At 44.1% G+C, this 19,751-nt stretch overlaps 1 protein-coding gene across 1 annotated transcript in view; it reads left to right on the top strand.

Moving 5' to 3' along the window:
- LOC120066431 (tetraspanin-9-like) overlaps window positions 1-19,751 on the top strand; it is a 134,373-nt gene that overhangs the window by 92,110 nt on the left and 22,512 nt on the right. The window contains exon 3 of the mRNA XM_039017793.1: window positions 470-544. Coding sequence (XP_038873721.1) covers window positions 470-544 — 75 coding nt within the window. The remainder of the gene's footprint in view (window positions 1-469; window positions 545-19,751) is intronic.

Genomic DNA, 19,751 nt, shown 5'->3' with positions numbered 1-19,751 from the left:
CCGGAGGAAATATGATAAACAAACTTTGTGGGACCTGCCAACAAAAGACAAAACATTCAATGAAACAATCTAACGCTGAACTGGCCACCTAAAGATTCAATAAATAACTGTCTGTGCGGTTTTCACTGTGATCCCCTGTTCATACAGACCGTGACACAAATAATAAACGCATAACAAAATTAATAGAACTCTACGCAAATTGAATTTCTGAATCTGCCGGTTGCTGCGCTCCCATGCTGTGAAGAAGGGACAGAGTAAATATTTAGTTGAAGGAGTGAGGAGGCACTGGGCTGCGTCCGTGGGAGATGAATCTGTAGAGCAATTAAACCTCCTCCACGCATGTTCACTGGCCCTTGGGCACTCACTTTCTCTCCCTCTCTCCCTCCCTCTCTTGCTGTCTTTCTCTCCCTCTGTATCTCTCCATCTCCCTCTATTCTCCCCCCTCTCTCTATCTCCCTTTCTTTTGCAGTTCTTCATTGTCTTGCTGATAATCCTGCTGGCAGAGCTGATACTACTCATCCTGTTCTTTGTGTATTCAGATAAGGTAAGGATACTTTAATGTCCCCAATGTTAACCGTGTTTGACTATGATACATTATATGATACTCCAGAAAACCCTTACAGTTGCCCAAGAGTACTTCTCAGTGACCATGAAAAAGAGCGCCACCAAGTGGTGGTTTTTGAAATAGGTACAACTGTCCCAGAGTCCTGGCAAGAGGACTGACAATGACCAGCAGGAGACAGGGTTACAATCAGGTTTGGGGAGTAACGGATTACAAAAAAACGGTACCTGTAATGCGTTTCATTACCAGTAAAAATATTGTAATCAGATTACAGATTTTTGAAAAACTAGATGATTACTTCGATGATTACTTTTAAATTCAGAAAGGATGTTTGCGAAAAACATATTTGACACTTCTCTGTTTTCTCAATGACATTCAAATCAGCATTGAAAAAAGGCGCAAGTTTAAGTTTGTTCCACCTGAGCGAGTCTGACCACAAGTCAGAGACCACTATGATGACACACCAAATGTGTTTGATGGATCGCGGGAAAAGAGCAGGAATAGGCTTTTGTAGGCTGTAGTCCAATGTCTTCCAATGGTGCGACTGCTGTCGGCATCCAAAGATTATCCAACTTGATTAAACGCTTGGAGGTAAGGATGACAGCAGTGGTGTAGTCTACGGCGATACGGATATCACTTATTATTGATATCTTCATAGAGCATTGTGAATCACACTGCTGCTCTATCATTTAGCTATTTGCGCCTTTTTGGATGTTGTGGATGGCTATTCACAAATCTAAATGTGTATTTGAACCCAATAATGGTTGAATTCAAGAAGTTTAAGCTGCCTATCAATCATTGTTTTTGAAACCAGTGGACAGCCAGTGAAAAATGCACTCTTGCAACAGCTGCATAGTGCGGATCCCAGCCTACGGAATAAAAGTGTTTTTTTTATTACTCAATCTAATTCATGCTGATAATTTTTTTTTTTTAAACATAGGCCTAATGGACACATGCTCAAACTCGCCCACTTTTGATAGACTTAAGAGGAAATCTGTAGTTGCTACATCCATTTTTGGACAGTACCAGTCAACAGTTTGAAAACACCTACTCATTCAAGTTTTTTGTTTTTTTAAACTATTTTCTACATTGTAGAATAATAGTGAAGACATCAAAACTATGAAATAACACATATGGAATCATGCAGTAACCAAAAAGTGTTAAACAAATCAAAATATATTTTATATTTGAGATTCTTCAAAGTAGCCACCCTTTGCCTTGATGATAGCTTTGCACACTATTGACATTCTCTCAACCAGCTTCACTTGGAATGCTTTTCTAACAGTATTGAAGGAGCTCCCACATATGCTGAGCACTTGTTGGCTGCTTTTCCTTCACTCTGCGGTCCAACTCATCCCAAACCATCTCAATTGGGTTGTGGTCGGGTGATTGTGGAGGCCAGGTCATCTGATGCAGCACTCCATCACTCTCCTTCTTAGTCAAATAGCCCTTACACAGCCTGAAGGTGTGTTAGGTCATTGTCCTATTGAAAAATAAATGATAGTCCCACTAAGCGCAAACCAGATGGGATGGCGTATCACTGCAGAATGCTGTGGTAGCCATGCTGGTTAAGTGTGCCTTGAATTCTAAATACATCACAGACAGTATCACCAGCAAAGCACCCCCACACAATCACACCACCTCCTCCATGCTTCCCGGTGGGAACCACACATGCGGAGATAATCTGTTTACCTACTCTGCATCTCACAAAGACGCGGTTGGAACTAAAAATCTAAAATTTGGACTCATCAGACCAAAGGACAGATTTGCACCGGTCTAATGTCCATTGCTGGTGTTTGTTGGTCCAAGCAAGTCTCTTCTTATTATTGGTGTCCTTTAGTAGTGGTTTCTTTGCGGCAATTTGATTATGAAGGCCTGATTCATGCAGACTCTTCTGAACAGTTGATGTTGAGATGTGTCTGTTACTTGAACTCTGTGATGCATTTATTTGGGCTGCAATTTCAGAGGCTGGTAACTCTAATGACCTTATCCTCTGCAGCAGAGGTATCTCTGGGTCTTCCTTTCCTGTGGCGGTCCTCATAAGAGCCAGTTTCATCATAGCGCTTGAGGGGTTTTGCATCTGCACTTGATTGACCTTCAGGGCTTTAAGTAATGATAGACTGTTGTTTCTCTTTGCTTTTTTGAGCTGTTCCTGCCACAATATGAACTTGGTCTTTTACCAAATAGGTTATTCCACAAATGAACTTTTAACAAGGCACACATGTTAATTGAAATGCATTCCAGGTTACTACCTCATGAAGCTGGTTGAGAGAATGCCAAGAGTGTGCAAAGCTGTCATCAAGGCAAAGGGTAGCTACTTTGAAGAATCTCAAATATAACATTTGTTTAACACTTTTTTGGTTACTACATGATTCCATATGTGTTATTTCATAGTTTTGATGTCTTCACTATTATTCTGCAATGTAGAAAATAGTCGAAAATAAAGAAAAACCCTTGAATGAGTACTTTGACTGGTACTGTATATCAACTGAACCCTAACCAGTTACTAGAACACTTGCTTGGTCAAAGACTCACTAACACCAGTCAGGGACTCCAGAAGAAGGATTGTTCATGTGGCACGGGTCCAGATGTGAGTTGAGGTGGAGGACAGGACTTTATAAAGGTTGTCTCAATCTGTCCTCCTGGAGACAACAAAAGAGTTCAGGGCGAGACTGGTGTCTCCAACCCCAGGATATTCCACTGATTGGCTAACCGGGTCAGCTGACTCTGGTCCATGGCAACCCGGTCCCTAACACATAGGTGTGAAGTGGCCTTCTGCAGCAGGACAATAGCTTCAGGCTAAGGTCGGGGGTTGGTAACCTACCCCAGCTGTAAGAAGTCACAAAGTTTGTCATCAGAATTGGGAGAATCCATGCCAGCGTAGCCCGGAAAAAAAATTGTATCTCAGATTGTTCTGGCAATTCTCACAGAGAAACTTAATTGGGAGGAAGGATGATTGACATACTTTTTACATTTGTATGACATTTTTTGAAAATCATGATGAAAGTGGCCATTTTAGGCCCTTTTTAGACCTACAGTATACATGCCTCCAGTAAGACCCTATGATCTGTGAAATCTAAATCTACTTCTCACATGCGGCAAGTACAACAGGTGTAGTCCTTATGGTGAAATGGTTAATTACAAGCCCTTAACCAACAATGCAGTTAAGAAAAATACGTGTAAAAAAAAAAAAAAAATAGATAAGTAAAAAATAACAAATAATTAAAGAGCAGCAGTAAAATAACAGTAGCAAGGCTATATACAGGGGGTACCAGTACAGAGTCAATGTGCGGAGGAACAGGTTAGTCGAGGTAATTGAGGTAGTATGTACATGTAGATAGAGTTAAAGTGACTATGCATAGATAATAAACAGAGAGTAGCGGTGGGGGTTGGGGGGGGGGGGGGGGGGGGGAAATAGTCTGGGTAGCCAGTTGATTAGCTGTTCAGGAGTCTTATGGCTTGGTGGTAGAAGCTGTTAAGAAGCCTTTTGGACCTAGACTTGGTGCTCTGGTACCGCTTGTCGTGCGGTAGCAGAGAAAACAGTCTATGATTAGGGTGGCTGGAGTCTTTGACAATTTTTTCCCCTCTGACACCTCCTGGTATAGAGGTCCTGGATGGCAGGAAGCTTGGCCCCAGTGATGCACTGGGCCGTATGGACTGCCCTCTGTAGTGCCTTGCGGTCGGAGGCAGTGATGCAACCAGAGGATGCTCTCGATGGTGCATCTGTAGAACCGTTTGAGGATCAGCCAAATCTTTTCAGTCTCCTGAGGGGGAATAGGCGATGTCGTGCCCTCTTCACTTGTCTTGGTGTGTTTGGACCATGATAGTTTGTTGGTGATGTGGACACCAAGGAACTTGAATCTCTCAATCTGCTCAACTACAGCCCCGTCGATGAGAATGGGTGCATGCTCGGTACTCCTTTTCCTGTAGTCCACAATCATCTCCTTTGTGTTGATCACGTTGAGGGAGAGGTTGTTATCCTGGCACCACACGGCCAGGTCTTTGACCTCGTCCTTAAAGGCTGTCTCATCGTTGTCGGTGATCAGGCCTACCACTGTTGTGTTGTCTGCATTCTCACGTAGGTGTTCCTTTTTTTTCCAGGTGGGAAAGGGCAGTGTGGAGTGCAATAGAGATTGCATCATCTGTGGATCTGTTGGGACGATATGCAAATTGGAGTGGGTCTAGGGTTTCTGGGATAATGGTGTTGATGTGAGCCATGACCAGCCTTTCAAAGCACTTCATGGATACAGATGTGAGTGCTACGGGTCAGTTGTCATTTAGGCAGGTTACCTTAGTGTTCTTGGGCACAGGGACTATGGTGGTCTGCTTGAAACATGTTGGTATTACAGACTCAGTCTGTGACATGTTGAAAATTTCAGTGAGGACACTTTCCAGTTGGACAGCGCATGCTCAGAGTATACATCCTGGTTATCCGTCTGGCCCCGCAGCCTTGTGAATGTTGACCTGTTTAAAGGTCTTACTCACATCGGATACAGAGTGCATGATTACACAGTCGTCTGGAACAGCTGATGCTCTCATGCATGCTTCAGTGTTGCTTGCCTCGAAGTGAGCATAGAAGTAATTTAGCTCGTCTGGTAGGCTCGTGTCACTGGGTTGCTCGTGGCTGTGCTTCCCTTTGTAGTCTGTAATAGTTTGCAAGCCCTGCCACATCCAACGAGCGTCGGAGCCGGTGTAGTACAATTCAAATTTAGTCCTGTATTGACGCTTTGCTTGTTTGATGGTTCGTCTGAGGGCATAGCAGGATTTCTTGTAAGCGTCCGGGTTAGAGTCCCACTCCTTGAAAGAGGCAGCTCTACCCTTTAGCTCAGTACAGATGTTGCCTGTATTCCATGGCTTCTGGTTGGGGTATGTACGTACATTCAGTGTGGGGACGACGTCATTGATGCACTTATTGATGAAGCCAGTGACTGATGTGGTGTACTCCTCAATGCAATCGGAAGAGTCCCGGAACATGTTCCAGTCTGTGCCTGCTAAACAGTTCTGTAGCTTAGCATCTACGTCATCTGACCACTTCTTTATTGACGAGTTTGCTTGTAAGCAGGAATCACGAGGATAGAAATATGGTCAGATTCGCCAAATGGAGGGCGAGGGAGAGCTTTGTACACATCTCTTTTTTTGGACTTAAGGTGGTCTCGAGTTTTTTTTCTCGGGTTGCTCATTTAACATGCTGGTAGAAATGAGGTAAAACGGATTTAAGTTTCCCTGCATTAAAGTCCCTGGGCCACTAGGAGTGCCGCCTCTGGATGAGCGTTTTCCTGTTTGCTTATGGCCTTATACAGCTCATTGCATGCGGCCTTAGTGCCAGCATTGGTTTGTGGCGCTAAATAGACAGCTACGAAACATATAGATGATAACTTGGTAAATAGTGTGGTCTACAGCTTATCATGAGATACTCTACCTCAGGTGAGCAAAACCTTGAGACTTCCTCACTTTTAGATTTTGTGCACCAGCTGTTGTTTACAAATATACACAGACCGCCACCCCTTGTCTTACCAGAGGCGGCTGTTCTATCTTGCCAATGTAGCGTTAACCCCGCCAGCTGGATGTTATTCACGTCGTCGTTCAGCCACTACTCAGTGAAACATAAGATAGTACAGTTTTTAATGTCCCGTTGGTAGGATATTCGTGATCGTAGCTCGTCTATTTTGTTATCCAATAATTGTACGTAGGCTAATAGGACTGATGGTGGAGGCAGATTACCCACTCGCCGTCGGATCCTTACAAGGTACCCCAACCTACGTCCCCGATATCTCTGTCTCGTTCTCATGCGAATCACAAGGATTTGGGCTTTGGATGTCTGAAGTAAAGAAAATATTTGTCCAGTACGAGGTGAGTGATTGCTGTCCTGGTATCTAGAAGCTCTTTTCGGGCATAAGAGACGGTGGCTGAAGCATTATGTACAAAATAAGTTACAAATAACGTGAAAAAACACACACAATAGCACAATTGGTTAGCAGACCGTAAAACGCCAGCCATCTCCTCCGGCACCATTCTAATAATACAAACAACATATTGGTGTCATTCTATTCCTTATAGTATGCTGTTCTACAATATGAAGTATGTCTTCATTCTGAAATAAAACATTTCTGATTTAATTTATTCAATATTACAAAGATTAATATCTGAAAAGTTGCCTTTTTGACTTTGCTTAAGACATTGTTTGGAACAATATACTCTTCAAGTACAGCAAATTTCCAGTGTGGGCTCTCTGCTAATTCTAAAGGTAAGGTACATTTTACGAGCACCACCAACACAGTGAATGGGAAAATGGATACAAAGCGAACTCCCTCTTCTGGTGATTTGCTGAATGTGCAGTCCTAAAGGAAGGCTGTAATTGGTTAAAAACCAATAATGTCAATCAATATGTATAATTTGGGTCACATCATTAAAAGTACCGGAGAGCCCAATCTGGAAATTTGACGTGTTTGAAGAGTATATTGTTACAAACAAATCAAATAGGGTACTTTTGAGATAGTAATATTCATATTTTTTATGTTGAATAAATTAATTTGAAAAATAGTATTTCAGAATCTAGACATACTCAATATTTGAGAGCACCCTCTAATGACACCAATATGTTGTCTGTATCATGTATGGTTCACAGATCAGGGTCTTACTACAGGCATGTATAGATCTAAAAAGGGCCTAAAATGGCCACTTTCATCATGAATTTCAAAAAAATGGTTTGTGATACAAATTGTATAAGCATGTCAAGCGTCCTTCCTCCCAATGAAGTTACAATGTGATAATTGCCAGAACATTTTCGGCCAACTCTGGCGTGGAATCTCCCAATTCACTTAACATCTACTTTCCTTTAATTACTTATCATGTATTAAGCCTGACATGAAAACCGACATGAAACATGCAGACATGCTGCATATTTGCACACACACACAAACACACACGCACCCCAAGACACAAATGGTGTCATGTACATAAGCACGGCCCAGTTGTTCTATGCTGAGTGTCCTCAGTCTCCCCTTTCAAAGACACTTGTCTCACAGCGAGAGTTTAAGCGTCTTCACCCCTCAGAGGTGACCCCCAGGGTTAAAAAGATCACAGGTCAGCCCGCACAATGCAGTCTAACCCCTGGCCAGTTGGCTCGGTGTAATTGCTTCTGAGCTCTGTTTTAGCCCCACTCTCTTATTTCCCCCACCTAAAGCTTTAGCTCAGCATTTCCCATGACCCCTAGAGCCAGGGATGGGGCTATGTGCTGCTATGTATGGCCAGGGTCTGAGAATCTGAGAACACTGGATAGCATGTAAAGCTCATGAGATTATTGACCGCCATGGGTGAAGTCTTAAAATCAACCTATAAATGTTCACAGATAGATGACGCACCCAAATATTTCAAATCAAAGTTTATTTGTCACGTACATAGATTTGCAGGAGTTATAGCAGGTGCAGTGAAATGCTTATGTTACTAACTCCAACCGTGCAGTAGAATGTCATGGAAATACAATGCAAATACACACAAAAATGAAATCTAAACAATAAACCAAGAAATTACAGAAAGAAAATGCTATGTACAGTAGTAGTTATATTAAGATGAGCTATGTCGAGAATACAGTATATACTATACATACACACTTAGTAAACAACAGTATATAACAGAATAAACATACATTTTGTGTAGGTCAAATGGACCAGCAATGAAATTGTGAAATTATCCTCTTTTTTCCAAGGGCATTATATGAAATTTTAAAAAATGAGTCAGGGAAAAATCTTTCTATATATATTCAAAGTCGTTTCCCTAAGTTAATTTTCTTTGTTCTGAGGAATGACTTTAGCAGTTAGCACCCAATCCATTCAGAGATTTGAATCTCTCCCTGTCTCCCAGGAAGGCAGGCAGGCACACACCATCAGGGGTCAATATGTCTGCCGTAGCCTTATTTCCAAATATCACCAGCTTAACATCATAAACCCAAACGAGAGCCTTTCCAAATGATCTTATAGGAGAGTACTTGACAGCAATACAGCAGTCTCAGATCACCTGTGAAGGTGTGGGGTGATCGGCAGTCAGAGAAGCCTGGGCTCGTGTCCACTCAGAGTAGAAGTGCTGATCTAGGATCAGTTTTGCCTTTTAGGTTATTATTATATATATTTTTTAATTACCTTATTTTACCAGGTATAAATAGACAGGGGGACTTGGGAGTGCTGATTATAGGATTAGTACCCTTCTGTCAATGTAATCTTGTTCATTAAGATCTAAAAGAAAAAGGCACTCCTACTTTAGATCAAGGACATCAACCACCCCTAGCCATGACCTGTTCACCCCGCTACCATCCAGAAGGCAAGGTCAGTACAGGTGCATCAAAGCCATCAGGTACAGGTGCATTAAATAGCCATCACTAGCTGGCTACCACCCGGTTACTCAACACTGCACCTTAGAGGCTGCTGTCCTATATACATAGACATGGAATCACTGGTCACTTTAAAATTGGAACACTAGTCACTTTATTAATGTTTACATACTGCTTTACTCATTTCATATGTAAACACAGCAAAAAAAGAAACACCCTCTCACTGTCAACTGTGTTTATTTTCAGAAAATTAACATGTCTAAATATTTGTGTGAACATAACAAGATTCAACAACTGAGACATAAACTGAACAAGTTCCACAGACATGTGACTAACAGAAATGGAATAATGTGTCCCTGAACAAAGGGGGGGGTCAAAATCAAAAGTAACAGTTAGTATCTGGTGTGGCCACCAGCTGCATTAAGTACTGCAGTGCATCTCCTCATGGACTGCACCTGATTTGCCAGTTCTTTCTGTGAGATGTTACCCCACTCTTCCACCAAGGCACCTGCAAGTTCCTGGATATTTCTGGGGGGAATGGCCCTAGCCCTCACCCTCATTCCTTCGGCGATAAACGCGAATCCGACCAACACCCCTGGTGAGACAAAACCGCGACTCGTCAGTGAAGAGCACTTTTTGCCAGTCCTGTCTGGTCCAGCGACGGTGGGTTTGTGCCCATTGCCGGTGATGTCTGGTGAGGACCTGCTGGACTGAGGCCTACAAGCCCTCAGTCCAGCCTCTATCAGCCTATTGCAGACAGTCTGAGCACTGCTGGAGAGATTGTGCGTTCCTGGTGTAACTCGGGCATTTGTTGTTGCCATCCTGTACCTGTCCCGCAGGTCAAATCAAATCAAAGTTTATTTGTCATGTGCAACGAATACAACAGCTGTAGACCTGACAGTGAAATGCTTACTTACAGACTCTAACCAATAGTGCAAAAAAAGGTATTAGGTGAACAATAGGTAGGTAAAGAAATAAAACAACAGTAAAAAGACAGGCTATATACAGTAGCGAGGCTATAAAAGTAGCGAGGCTACATACAGACACTGGTTAGTCAGGCTGATTGAGGTAGTATGTACATGAATGTATAGTTAAAGTGACTATGCATATATGATAAACAGAGTGTAGCAGCAGCGTAAAAAGAGGGGTTGGGGGGGCACACAATGCAAACAGTCCGGGTAGCCATTTGATTACCTGTTCAGGAGTCTTATGGCTTAAGGGTAAAAAATGTTGAGAAGCCTTTTTGTCCTAGACTTGGCGCTCCGGTACCGCTTGCCATGCGGTAGTAGAGAGAACAGTCTATGACTGGGGTGGCTGGGGTCTTTGACAATTTTTAGGGCCTTCCTCTGACACCGCCTGGTGTAGAGGTCCTGGATGGCAGGCAGCTTAGCCCCGTACGCACTACCCTCTGTAGTGCCTTGCGGTCAGAGGCCGAGCAATTGCCATACCAGGCAGTGATGCAACCAGTCAGGATGCTCTCGATGTTGCAGCTGTAGAACCATTGGAGGATCTCAAGACCCATGCCAAATCTTTTTAGTTTCCTGAGGGGGAATAGGCTTTGTCGTGCCCTCTTCACGACTGTCTTGGTGTGTTTGGACCATTCTAGTTTGTTGTTGATGTGGACACCAAGGAACTTGAAGCTCTCAACCTGCTCCACTACAGCCCCGTCAATGAGAATGGGGGCGTGCTCGGTCTTCCTTTTCCTGTAATCCACAATCATCTCCTTAGTCTTGGTCACGTTGAGTGATAGGTTGTTATTCTGGCACCACCCGGCCAGGTCTCTGGCTTCCTCCCTATAGGCTGTCTCGTCGTTGTCGGTGATCAGGTCTACCACGGTTGTGTCGTCTGCAAACTTAATGATGATGTTGGAGTCGTGCCTGGCCATGCAGTCGTGGGTGAACAAAGAGTACAAGAGGGGACTGAGCACACACCCCTGGGGAGCTCCAGTGTTGAGGATCAGTGTGGCAGATGTGTTGCTACCTACCCTCACCACCTGGGGGTGGCCCGTCAGGAAGTCCAGGATCCAGTTGCAGAGGGAGGTGTTTAGTCCCAGGATCCTTAGCTTAGTGATGAGCTTTGAGGGTACTATGGTGTTGAACGCTGAGCTGTAGTCAATGAATAGCATTCTCACATAAGCATTCCTTTTGTCCAGGTTGGAAAGGGCAGTGTGGAGTGCAATAGAGATTGCATCATCTGTGGATCTGTTAGAGTGGTATGCAAATTGGAGTGGGTCTAGGGTTTCTGGGATAATGGTGTTGATGTGAGCCATTACCAACCTTTCAAAGCACTTCATGGCTACGGACGTGAATGCTATGGGTTTGTAGTCATTTAGGCAGGTTGCCTTTGTGTTCTTGGGCACAGGGACTATGGTGGTCTGCTTGAAACATGTTGGTATTACAGACTCAATCAGGGACATGTTAAAAATGTCAGTGAAGACACCTGCCAGTTGGTCAGCACATGCCCGGAGCACACGTCCTGGTAATCCGTCTGGCCCCGCAGCCTTGTGTATGTTGACCTGTTTAAAGGTCTTACTCACGTCGGCCACGGAGAGCGTGATCACACAGTCGTCCGGAACAGCTGATGCTCTCATGCATGCCTCAGTGTTGCTTGCCTCGAAGCGAGCATAGAAGTGATTTAGCTCGTCTGGTAGGCTCGTGTCACTGGGCAGCTCGCGGCTGTGCTTCCCTTTGTAGTCTGTAAAAGTTTGCAAGCCCTGCCACATAAGACGAGCGTCGGAGCCGGTGTAGTATGATTCAGTCTTAGCCCTGTAGTGACGCTTTGCCTGTTTGATGGTTCGTCGCAGGGCATAGCAGGATTTTTTGTAAGCTTCCGGGTTAGAGTCCCGCACCTTGAAAGCGGCAGCTCTACCCTTTAGCTCAGTGCGGATGTTGCCTGTAATCCATGGCTTCTGGTTGGGGTATGTACGTACAGTCACTGTGGGGACGACGTCCTCGATGCACTTATTGATAAAGCCAGTGACTGATGTGGTGTACTCCTCAATGCCATCGGAAGAATCCCGGAACATGTTCCAGTCTGTGATAGCAAAACAGTCCTGACCACTTTTTTATAGACCGAGTCACTGGTGTTTCCTGCTTTAATTTTTGCTTGTAAGCAGGAATCAGGAGGATAGAGTTGTGGTCGGATATACCAAATGGAGGGCGAGGGAGAGCTTTGTACGCGTCTCTGTGTGTGGAGTACAGGTGATCTAGAATTTTTTCCCCCTCTGGTTGCACATTTAACATGTTGATGGAAATTTGGTAGAACTGATTTAAGTTTCCCTGCATTAAAGTCTCCGGCCACTAGGAGCGCCGTCTCCGGGTGAGTGGTTTCCTGTTTGCTTATTTCCTTATACAGCTGACTGAGTGCGGTCTTAGTGCCAGCATCTGTTTGCGGTGGTAAATAAACAGCCATGAAAAGTATAGCTGAAAACTCTCTAGGCAAGCAGTGTGGCCTGCAATTTATCGCAATATAGTCTACTTCAGGCGAGCAAAATCTAGAGACTTCCTTAGATGTGATGTTCGGATGTACCAATCCTGTGCAGGTGTTGTTACACGTGGTCTGCCACTGCGAGGACGATCAGCTGTCCATCCTGTCTCTCTGTAGCGCTGTCTTAGGCGTCTCACAGTACGGACATTGCAATTTATTGCCCTGGCCACATCTGCAGTCCTCATGCCTCCTTGCAGCATGCCTATGGCACATTCACGCAGATGAGCAGGGACCCTGGGCATCTTTCTTTTGGTGTTTTTCAGAGTCAGTAGAAAGGCCTCTTTAGTGTCCTAAGTTTTCATAACTGTGACCTTTATTGCCTACCGTCTGTAAGCTGTTAGTGTCTTAACGACCGTTCCACAGGTGCATGTTCATTAATTGTTTATGGTTCATTGAACAAGCATGGGGAACAATGTTTAAACCCTTTACAATGAAGATCTGTGAAGTTATTTGGATTTTTACGAAATATCTTTGAAAGACAGTGTCCTGAAAAAGGTCTGTTTCTTTTTTTGCTGAGTTTATATACTGTATTCTATTCTACTGTATTTTAGTCAATGCCACTCGATATTGCTTGTCCTAATATTTCTATATTTCTTAATTCCATTATTTTACTTTTAGATTTGTGTGTATTGTTGTGAATTGTTAGATCTAACTGCACTGTTGGAGCTAGGAGTACAAGAATTTCACTACACCCGCAATAACATCTGCTAAATATGTGTATGTGACAAATAAAATGTTATTTGATTAGACTCTGAAAGGCTTTATGAGTACAGGCCCTGATCCTAGATCAGCTTTGCTACTTGGAGTGGCTTTGTAAATACGGACCCTGCCATTTTGTGCTGTAAGACCGACTCTAGGCTTTACGGTAAGAGTTGTCTCAAGTTAGTTGTATTCAAATCCAGTCAATAGCTCCAGTGGTTTCTGAGCCCTCTGTATCCTGTGTGTATCTCAAAATCAAATCAAATGTAATTTTATTGGTCACATACACATGGTTAGCAGATGTTAATGCGAGTGTAGCGAAATGCTTTGTGCTTCTAGTTCCGACAGTGCAGTAATATCTAACAAGTAATCTCACAATTCCAACTACCGAATACACACAAATCTAACAAGTAATCTAACAATTCCCCAACAACTACCTAATACACACAGATCTAAAGGGGTGAATGAGAATATGTACATATAAGTATATGGATGAGCGATGTCCGAGCGGTATAGGCAAGGTGCAGTAGATGCTATAAAATACATGTGATATGAGTAATGTAAGATAAATGTAAACATTATTAAAGTGGCATTATTTAAAGCGGCATCATTTAAAGTGACTAGTGATCCATTTATTAAAGTGGCCAGTGATTGGGTCTCAATGTAGGCAGCAGCCTCTCTGAGTTAGTGATTGCTGTTTAGCAGTCTGATGGCCTTGAGATAGAAGCTGTTTTTCAGTCTCTCGGTCCCAGCTTTGATGCACCTGTACTGACCTCGCCTTCTGGATGGTAGCGGTGTAAACAGGCAGTGGTTTGAACAGGATGGTAGCGGTGTGAACTCCACTTGCACATTAAGGTTAGATGAAGGGACGATAATGCAGATGGCCTGAAATGTATCTTCTTTTATTGGTCTCTAAATGTCATTAAAATGTTAAGCTGTTACTGCAAATTGTGTGTTATTGAATGTGGCATGTCTTGCTTTCCTTGGTTCAGGAACTCCGTATCAGGTCAGGAATAGTTCAGCACAGGATTATTCAGACTGTGTTCAGACTGTGACATTACATGAGGCTACTGGATCCGAGAATGATGAGGAGAGAGTGGAGCGATTTGTAGGCCCTGAACATAATTGGTTTTGTTTTTTAATTTTCTTTCTTTCTCATTTTCTCTCTTTTGCTTTCTCTCTATCGCTCTCGTTCTTTATTTGTTTCTTTTTTTCCCTCTCTCTCTCTATATATGGTATGTCGTGTTAGACTCTCCCCCATCCTCGAGCTCTGCGATCAGAAGTATGGCTAGTTTACCAAGGCTATTTGATATGGAAATCACAAGGCATGAGTATGCTCTGATGTTTGTGATACCACATGATGGGGAGGTGCTAACTACTCTGAGCATCTTGGGATATGTCAGTTCACTGGAGTATGGGCGTATCTTCCTAGCCTGGAATCTAGCTGATATGCTTAATTTCATAATTGAAACATAGCATATCAGTTTTTAATTCCAGGCTAGTATCTTCCCCTTCTCCCACGGTGGCTCTGTAGTGGGAGTCTTGCCTCCATGTATGGCAGAGACTCAGGTACGTCTCTTTCCATTGCAGTGCAAAATAAGCAAACACAGGCTTCATCTCTGACGAAACTACTCCAGTATACTACTACTGGCCCTGCAGTGACCCACTATCTGACTACAGCAGATGGCAAGGCCAGACAAAAAATTACTCCCATCCGTCTTCAGCGCCGTGGCCTCATTCTGGGTCAGCTACTCTATGCTAACGCTAATGACTCCAGCCACACAAGCCATAGACTGTGAAACAAGACTGCTAAATAGCTAATCAAATGGCTACTCGGACTAACCGGAAATTGACCCTTTTTACACTAACTCTCTTGCACTGACTCTATGCACACACGCTGGACTCTACCCACATACTCACACATACACTGACACCCCAACACACACACACACACACACACACACACACACACACACACACACACACACACACACACACACACACACACACACACACACACACACACACACACACACACACACACACACACACACACTACATATTTATTATAAAAAGTAAAAAATTCACCTTTTATTTAACCAGGTAGGCCAGTTGAGAACAAGTTCTCATTTACAACTGCGACCTGGCCAAGATAAAGCAAAGCATTCCGACAAAAACAACAACACAGAGTTACACATAAACAAATGTACAGTCAATAATACAACAGAAAAATCTATGTACAGTGTGTGCAAATGTAGAAGAGTAGAGAGGTAAGGCAATAAATAGGCCATAGAGGCGAAATAATTACAATTTAGCATTAACACTGGAGTGATAGATGTGCAGATGATAATGTGCAAGTAGAGATACTGGGGTGGAAAAGAGCAAGAGGATAAGTAACAATATGGGGATGAGGTAGTTGGGTGTGCTATTTACAGATTGGCTTTGTACAGGTACAGTGATTGGTAAGCTGCTCTGACAGCTGATGCTTGAAGTTAGAGAGAGAGATATAAGACTCCAGCTTCGGTGATTTTTGCAATTCGTTCCAGTCATTGGCAGCAGAGAACTGGAAGAAATGGCGGCCAATGGAAGTGTTGGCTTTGGGGATGACCAGAAAAATATACCTGCTGGAGTGTGTGCTATGGGTGGGTGTTGCTATGGTGACCAGTGAGCTGAGATAAGGCAGGGCTTTACCTAGCAAAGACTTATAGATGACCTGGAGCCAGTGAGTTTGGCGCCAAATATAAAGTGAGAGCCAGCAAACGAGAGCATACAGGTCGTAGTGGTGGGTAGTATATGGGGATTTGGTGACAAAACGGATGGCACTGTGATAGACTACATCCAGTTTGCTGAGTAGAGTGTTGGAGGCTATTTTGTAAATGACATCGCCAAAGTCAAGGATCGGTAGGACAGTCAGTTTTATGAGGGTATGTTTGGCAGCATGAGGGAAGGATCCTTTGTTGCAAAATAGGAAGCCGATTCTAGATTTAATTTGGAGATGCTTAATGTGAGTCTGGAAGGAGAGTTTATAGTCTAACCAGACACCTAGGTATTTGTAGTTGTCCACATGTTCAAAGTCAGAACCTCCCGCCCGATGCTAGTCGGGCGGGAGGGTGCGGGAAGCAATCGGTTGAAAAGCATGCACTTAGTTTACTTGCATTTAAAAGCAGTTGGAGGCCACGGAAGGAGTGTTGTATGGCATTGAAGTTCGTTTGAAGGTTTGTTAGCACAGTGTCCAAAGAAGGGCCAGATGTATACAGAATGGTGTCGTCTGCGTAGAGGTGGATCAGATAATCACCAGCAGCAAGAGCGACATCATTGATATATACAGAGAAAAGAGTCATCCTGAGAATTGAACCCTGTGGCACCCCCATAGAGACTGCCAGAGGTCCGGACAACAGGCCCTCCGATTTGACACACTGAACTCTGTCTGAGAAGTAGTTTGTGAACCAGGCGAGGCAGTCATTTGAGACGCCAAGGCTATTGAGTCTGCCGATAAGAATGTGGTGATTGACAGAGTCGAAAGCCTTGGCCAGGTCGATGAAGACGGCTGCACAGTACTGTCTTTTATCGATGGCGGTTATAATATCGTTTCAGACCTTGAACGTGGCTGAGGTGCACCCATGACCAGCTCGGAAACCAGATTGCATAGTGGAGAAGGTACGGTGGGATTCGAAATGGTCGGTGATCTTTGTTACCTTGGCTTTCGAAGATTTTAGAAAGGCAGGGCAGGATGGATATAGGTCTATAACAGTTTGGGTCTAGAGTGTGGGGATGACCGCGGCAGGTTTCCAATCTTTCGGGATCTCAGACGATACGAAAGAGAGGTTGAATAGGCTAGTAATAGGGGTTGCAACAATTTTGGCGGATCATTATAGAAAGAGAGGGTCCAGATTGTCTAGCCCAGCTGAATTGTAGGGATCCAGATTTAGCAGTTCTTTCAGAACATCAGCTTTCTTTCTGGATTTGGGTGAAAAAGAAGCGGGGGGGGGGGGCTTGGGCAAGTTGCTGCAGGGGGTGGTGAGATGTTGGCTGGCGTAGGGGTAGCCAGGTGGAAAGCCTGGCCAGCCGTAGAAAAATGCTTATTGAAATGATCGATTATCGTAGATTTATCGGTGGTGACAGTGTTTCCTAGCCTCAGTGCAGTGGGCAGCTGGGAGGAGGTGCTCTTATTCTCCATAGACTTTACAGTGTCCCAAAACTTTTTGGAATTAGTGCTACAGGATGCAAATTTCTGTTTGAAAAAGCTGGCCTTAGCTTTCCTAACTGACTGAGTATATTGGTTCCTGTTCTGCTAATGCAGTACGCCACAGGATGTTTTTGTGCTGGTCAAGGGCAGTCAAGTCTGGGGTGAATCAAGGGCTATATCTGTTCTTAGTTCTACATTTTTTGAATTGGGCATGCTTATTTAAGATGGTCAGGAAAGCACTTTTAAAGAGCATCCAGGCATCCTCTACTAACGGGATGAGGTCAATATCCTTCCAGGATACCCGGGCCAGGTCGATTAGAAAGGCCTGCTCGCTGAAGTGTTTTAGGGAGCGCTTGACAGTGATGAGGGGTGGTCGTTTGACCGCGGACCCATTACGCACGCAGGCAATGAGGCAGTGATCGCTGAGATCCTGGTTGAAGACAGCAGAGGTCTATTTAGAGGGCAGGTTGGTCAGGATGATATCCAAGAGGGTGCCCATGGTTATGGATTTAGGGTTGTACCTGGTAGGTTCCTTGGTAATTTGTGTGAGATTGAGGGCATCTAGCTTAGATTGTAGGACGGCCGGGGTGTTAAGCATGTCCCTGTTTAGGTCACCTAACAGTACGAACTCTGAAGATAGATGGGGGGCAATCAATTCGCATATGGTGTCCAGGGCACACCTGGGGGCTAAAGGGGGTCTATAACAAGCGGCAACTGTGAGAGACTTGTTTCTGGAAAGGTGGATTTTAAAAAGTAGAAGCTCACATTGTTTGGGCACAGACCTGGGTAGTTTGACAGAACTTTGCAGGCTATCTCTGCAGTAGATTGCAACTCCGCCCCCTTTGGCAGTTCTATCTTGTCAGAAAATGTTATAGTTAGGGATGGAAATTTCAGGATTTTTGGTGGCCTTCCTAAGCCAGGATTCAGACACGGCTAGGACATTCGAGTTGGCGGAGTAACGTGCAAATACATGCATACTAGGGATGCAACGGTACAGTGGGCTCACGGTTCGGTATGTATCACAGTTTGTGGGCCACGGTAACGGTACGGTTTCGGTATCTTTATATTTAAGAAAAGTTTGCACTTGTATGACTCTCATACAGGGGACGAGTTTGCAACACGTAGCTCTTCATCTCCCAAACCAGTACATAGTGAACCATCACAGTGAGGTAGTTTCCAGTACATAGTGAACCATCACAGTGAGGTAGCTTCCAGTACATAGTGAACCATCACAGTGAGGTAGCTTCCAGTACATAGTGAACCATCACAGTGAGGTAGCTTCCAGTACATAGTGAACCATCACAGTGAGGTAGCTTCCAGTACATAGTGAACCATCACAGTGAGGTAGCTTCCAGTACATAGTGAACCATCACAGTGAGGTAGCTTCCAGTACATAGTGAACCATCACAGTGAGGTAGCTTCCAGTACATAGTGAACCATCACAGTGAGGTAGCTTTGAGTTGCTCTGGATGTCCAACTATCAGTGGAGAGAGCTAGATAGGTTGTCTGTGTCAATTTATTTTAAATTTCTCTCAGTGATGTTTCATAGAGTTTGGGAATTACTTTGCCGCTGAAATGTGTGCGGGGGGACATTATAATGCCGTTACATTGTTTTCATCAAGTGATGAAATCCTGAGTCAGTAACCACCGAATAGTGCTGCAAATCTTTGGCTATGAATACTCCCACTGCTTTCGTTATTTCTTTGTTTTTCTGAATTTGTAGCAAATTGTTGTTGGAAGGCAAAGGAGAGAGATTGTTGTGTTTTGGCTGACGAGTCTACTCTCCTTGCTCCAGCTCCACCTGCAAGGGATATGGCCAGGTGATGGCCACGTAAATGACACATCATGTTAGAAGTGTTTCCACTTGAGTAGCCGACGGTGGCAAAGCAATGCTTGCAGACTGTACTTTCTTTGTTTACGTTCTTCTTACCCTCGTCATCGTATTGACCGTTGAATCCAAAATGTTCGCACACAGCAGATTTGAAAGACGGCAGTGCCTCTTCAAATTTGCTTCTCTCTGTCTCGCTAGCGCTCGCCGCTTCGCTCTGTCTCGCTAGCGCTCTCTTGTCACGTTGGAGCTGAGAGAATATTTGTTTTTAGTTTCCCCTTTCTTCATGGGGCCCCTTTAGGGAGGTTTCCTACTGAGATGTCACTGCAAATTGTCCATAGGTTGTTTAAGGGGGAGCGGTTTGCGGTCACCGCAGTTGCTACATTTTGAGACATTGCTGTGGAGTAAAGTTTGTCAGCCCTCAGGAGCCCCCTAATGGCCTGGGGCCCCAAGCAGTTGCCTGCCTTGCCTGTTCACAAGCTGTACGTATGGTTCTGTGGATCTGAATGTACAACGTGGGTGTAGTCTGCAGCACAATAAGCAAGTTTTGGAAATTATAGGAAAATGACAGGCATATCGTAATTCCGCGGTTCACGTGTGCATATTGAACCGTAGGGGGCGTACCGAAAGGTTCGACAACGTACTGTTGCATCCCTAATGCATACTG

The sequence above is a fragment of the Salvelinus namaycush genome, chromosome 21, assembly GCF_016432855.1.
Source record: "Salvelinus namaycush isolate Seneca chromosome 21, SaNama_1.0, whole genome shotgun sequence".
In the NCBI taxonomy this organism is placed as follows: domain Eukaryota; kingdom Metazoa; phylum Chordata; class Actinopteri; order Salmoniformes; family Salmonidae; genus Salvelinus; species Salvelinus namaycush.
Note: the sequence above shows the minus strand (reverse complement) of the source record. Positions and strands in the feature narration are given on the sequence as shown.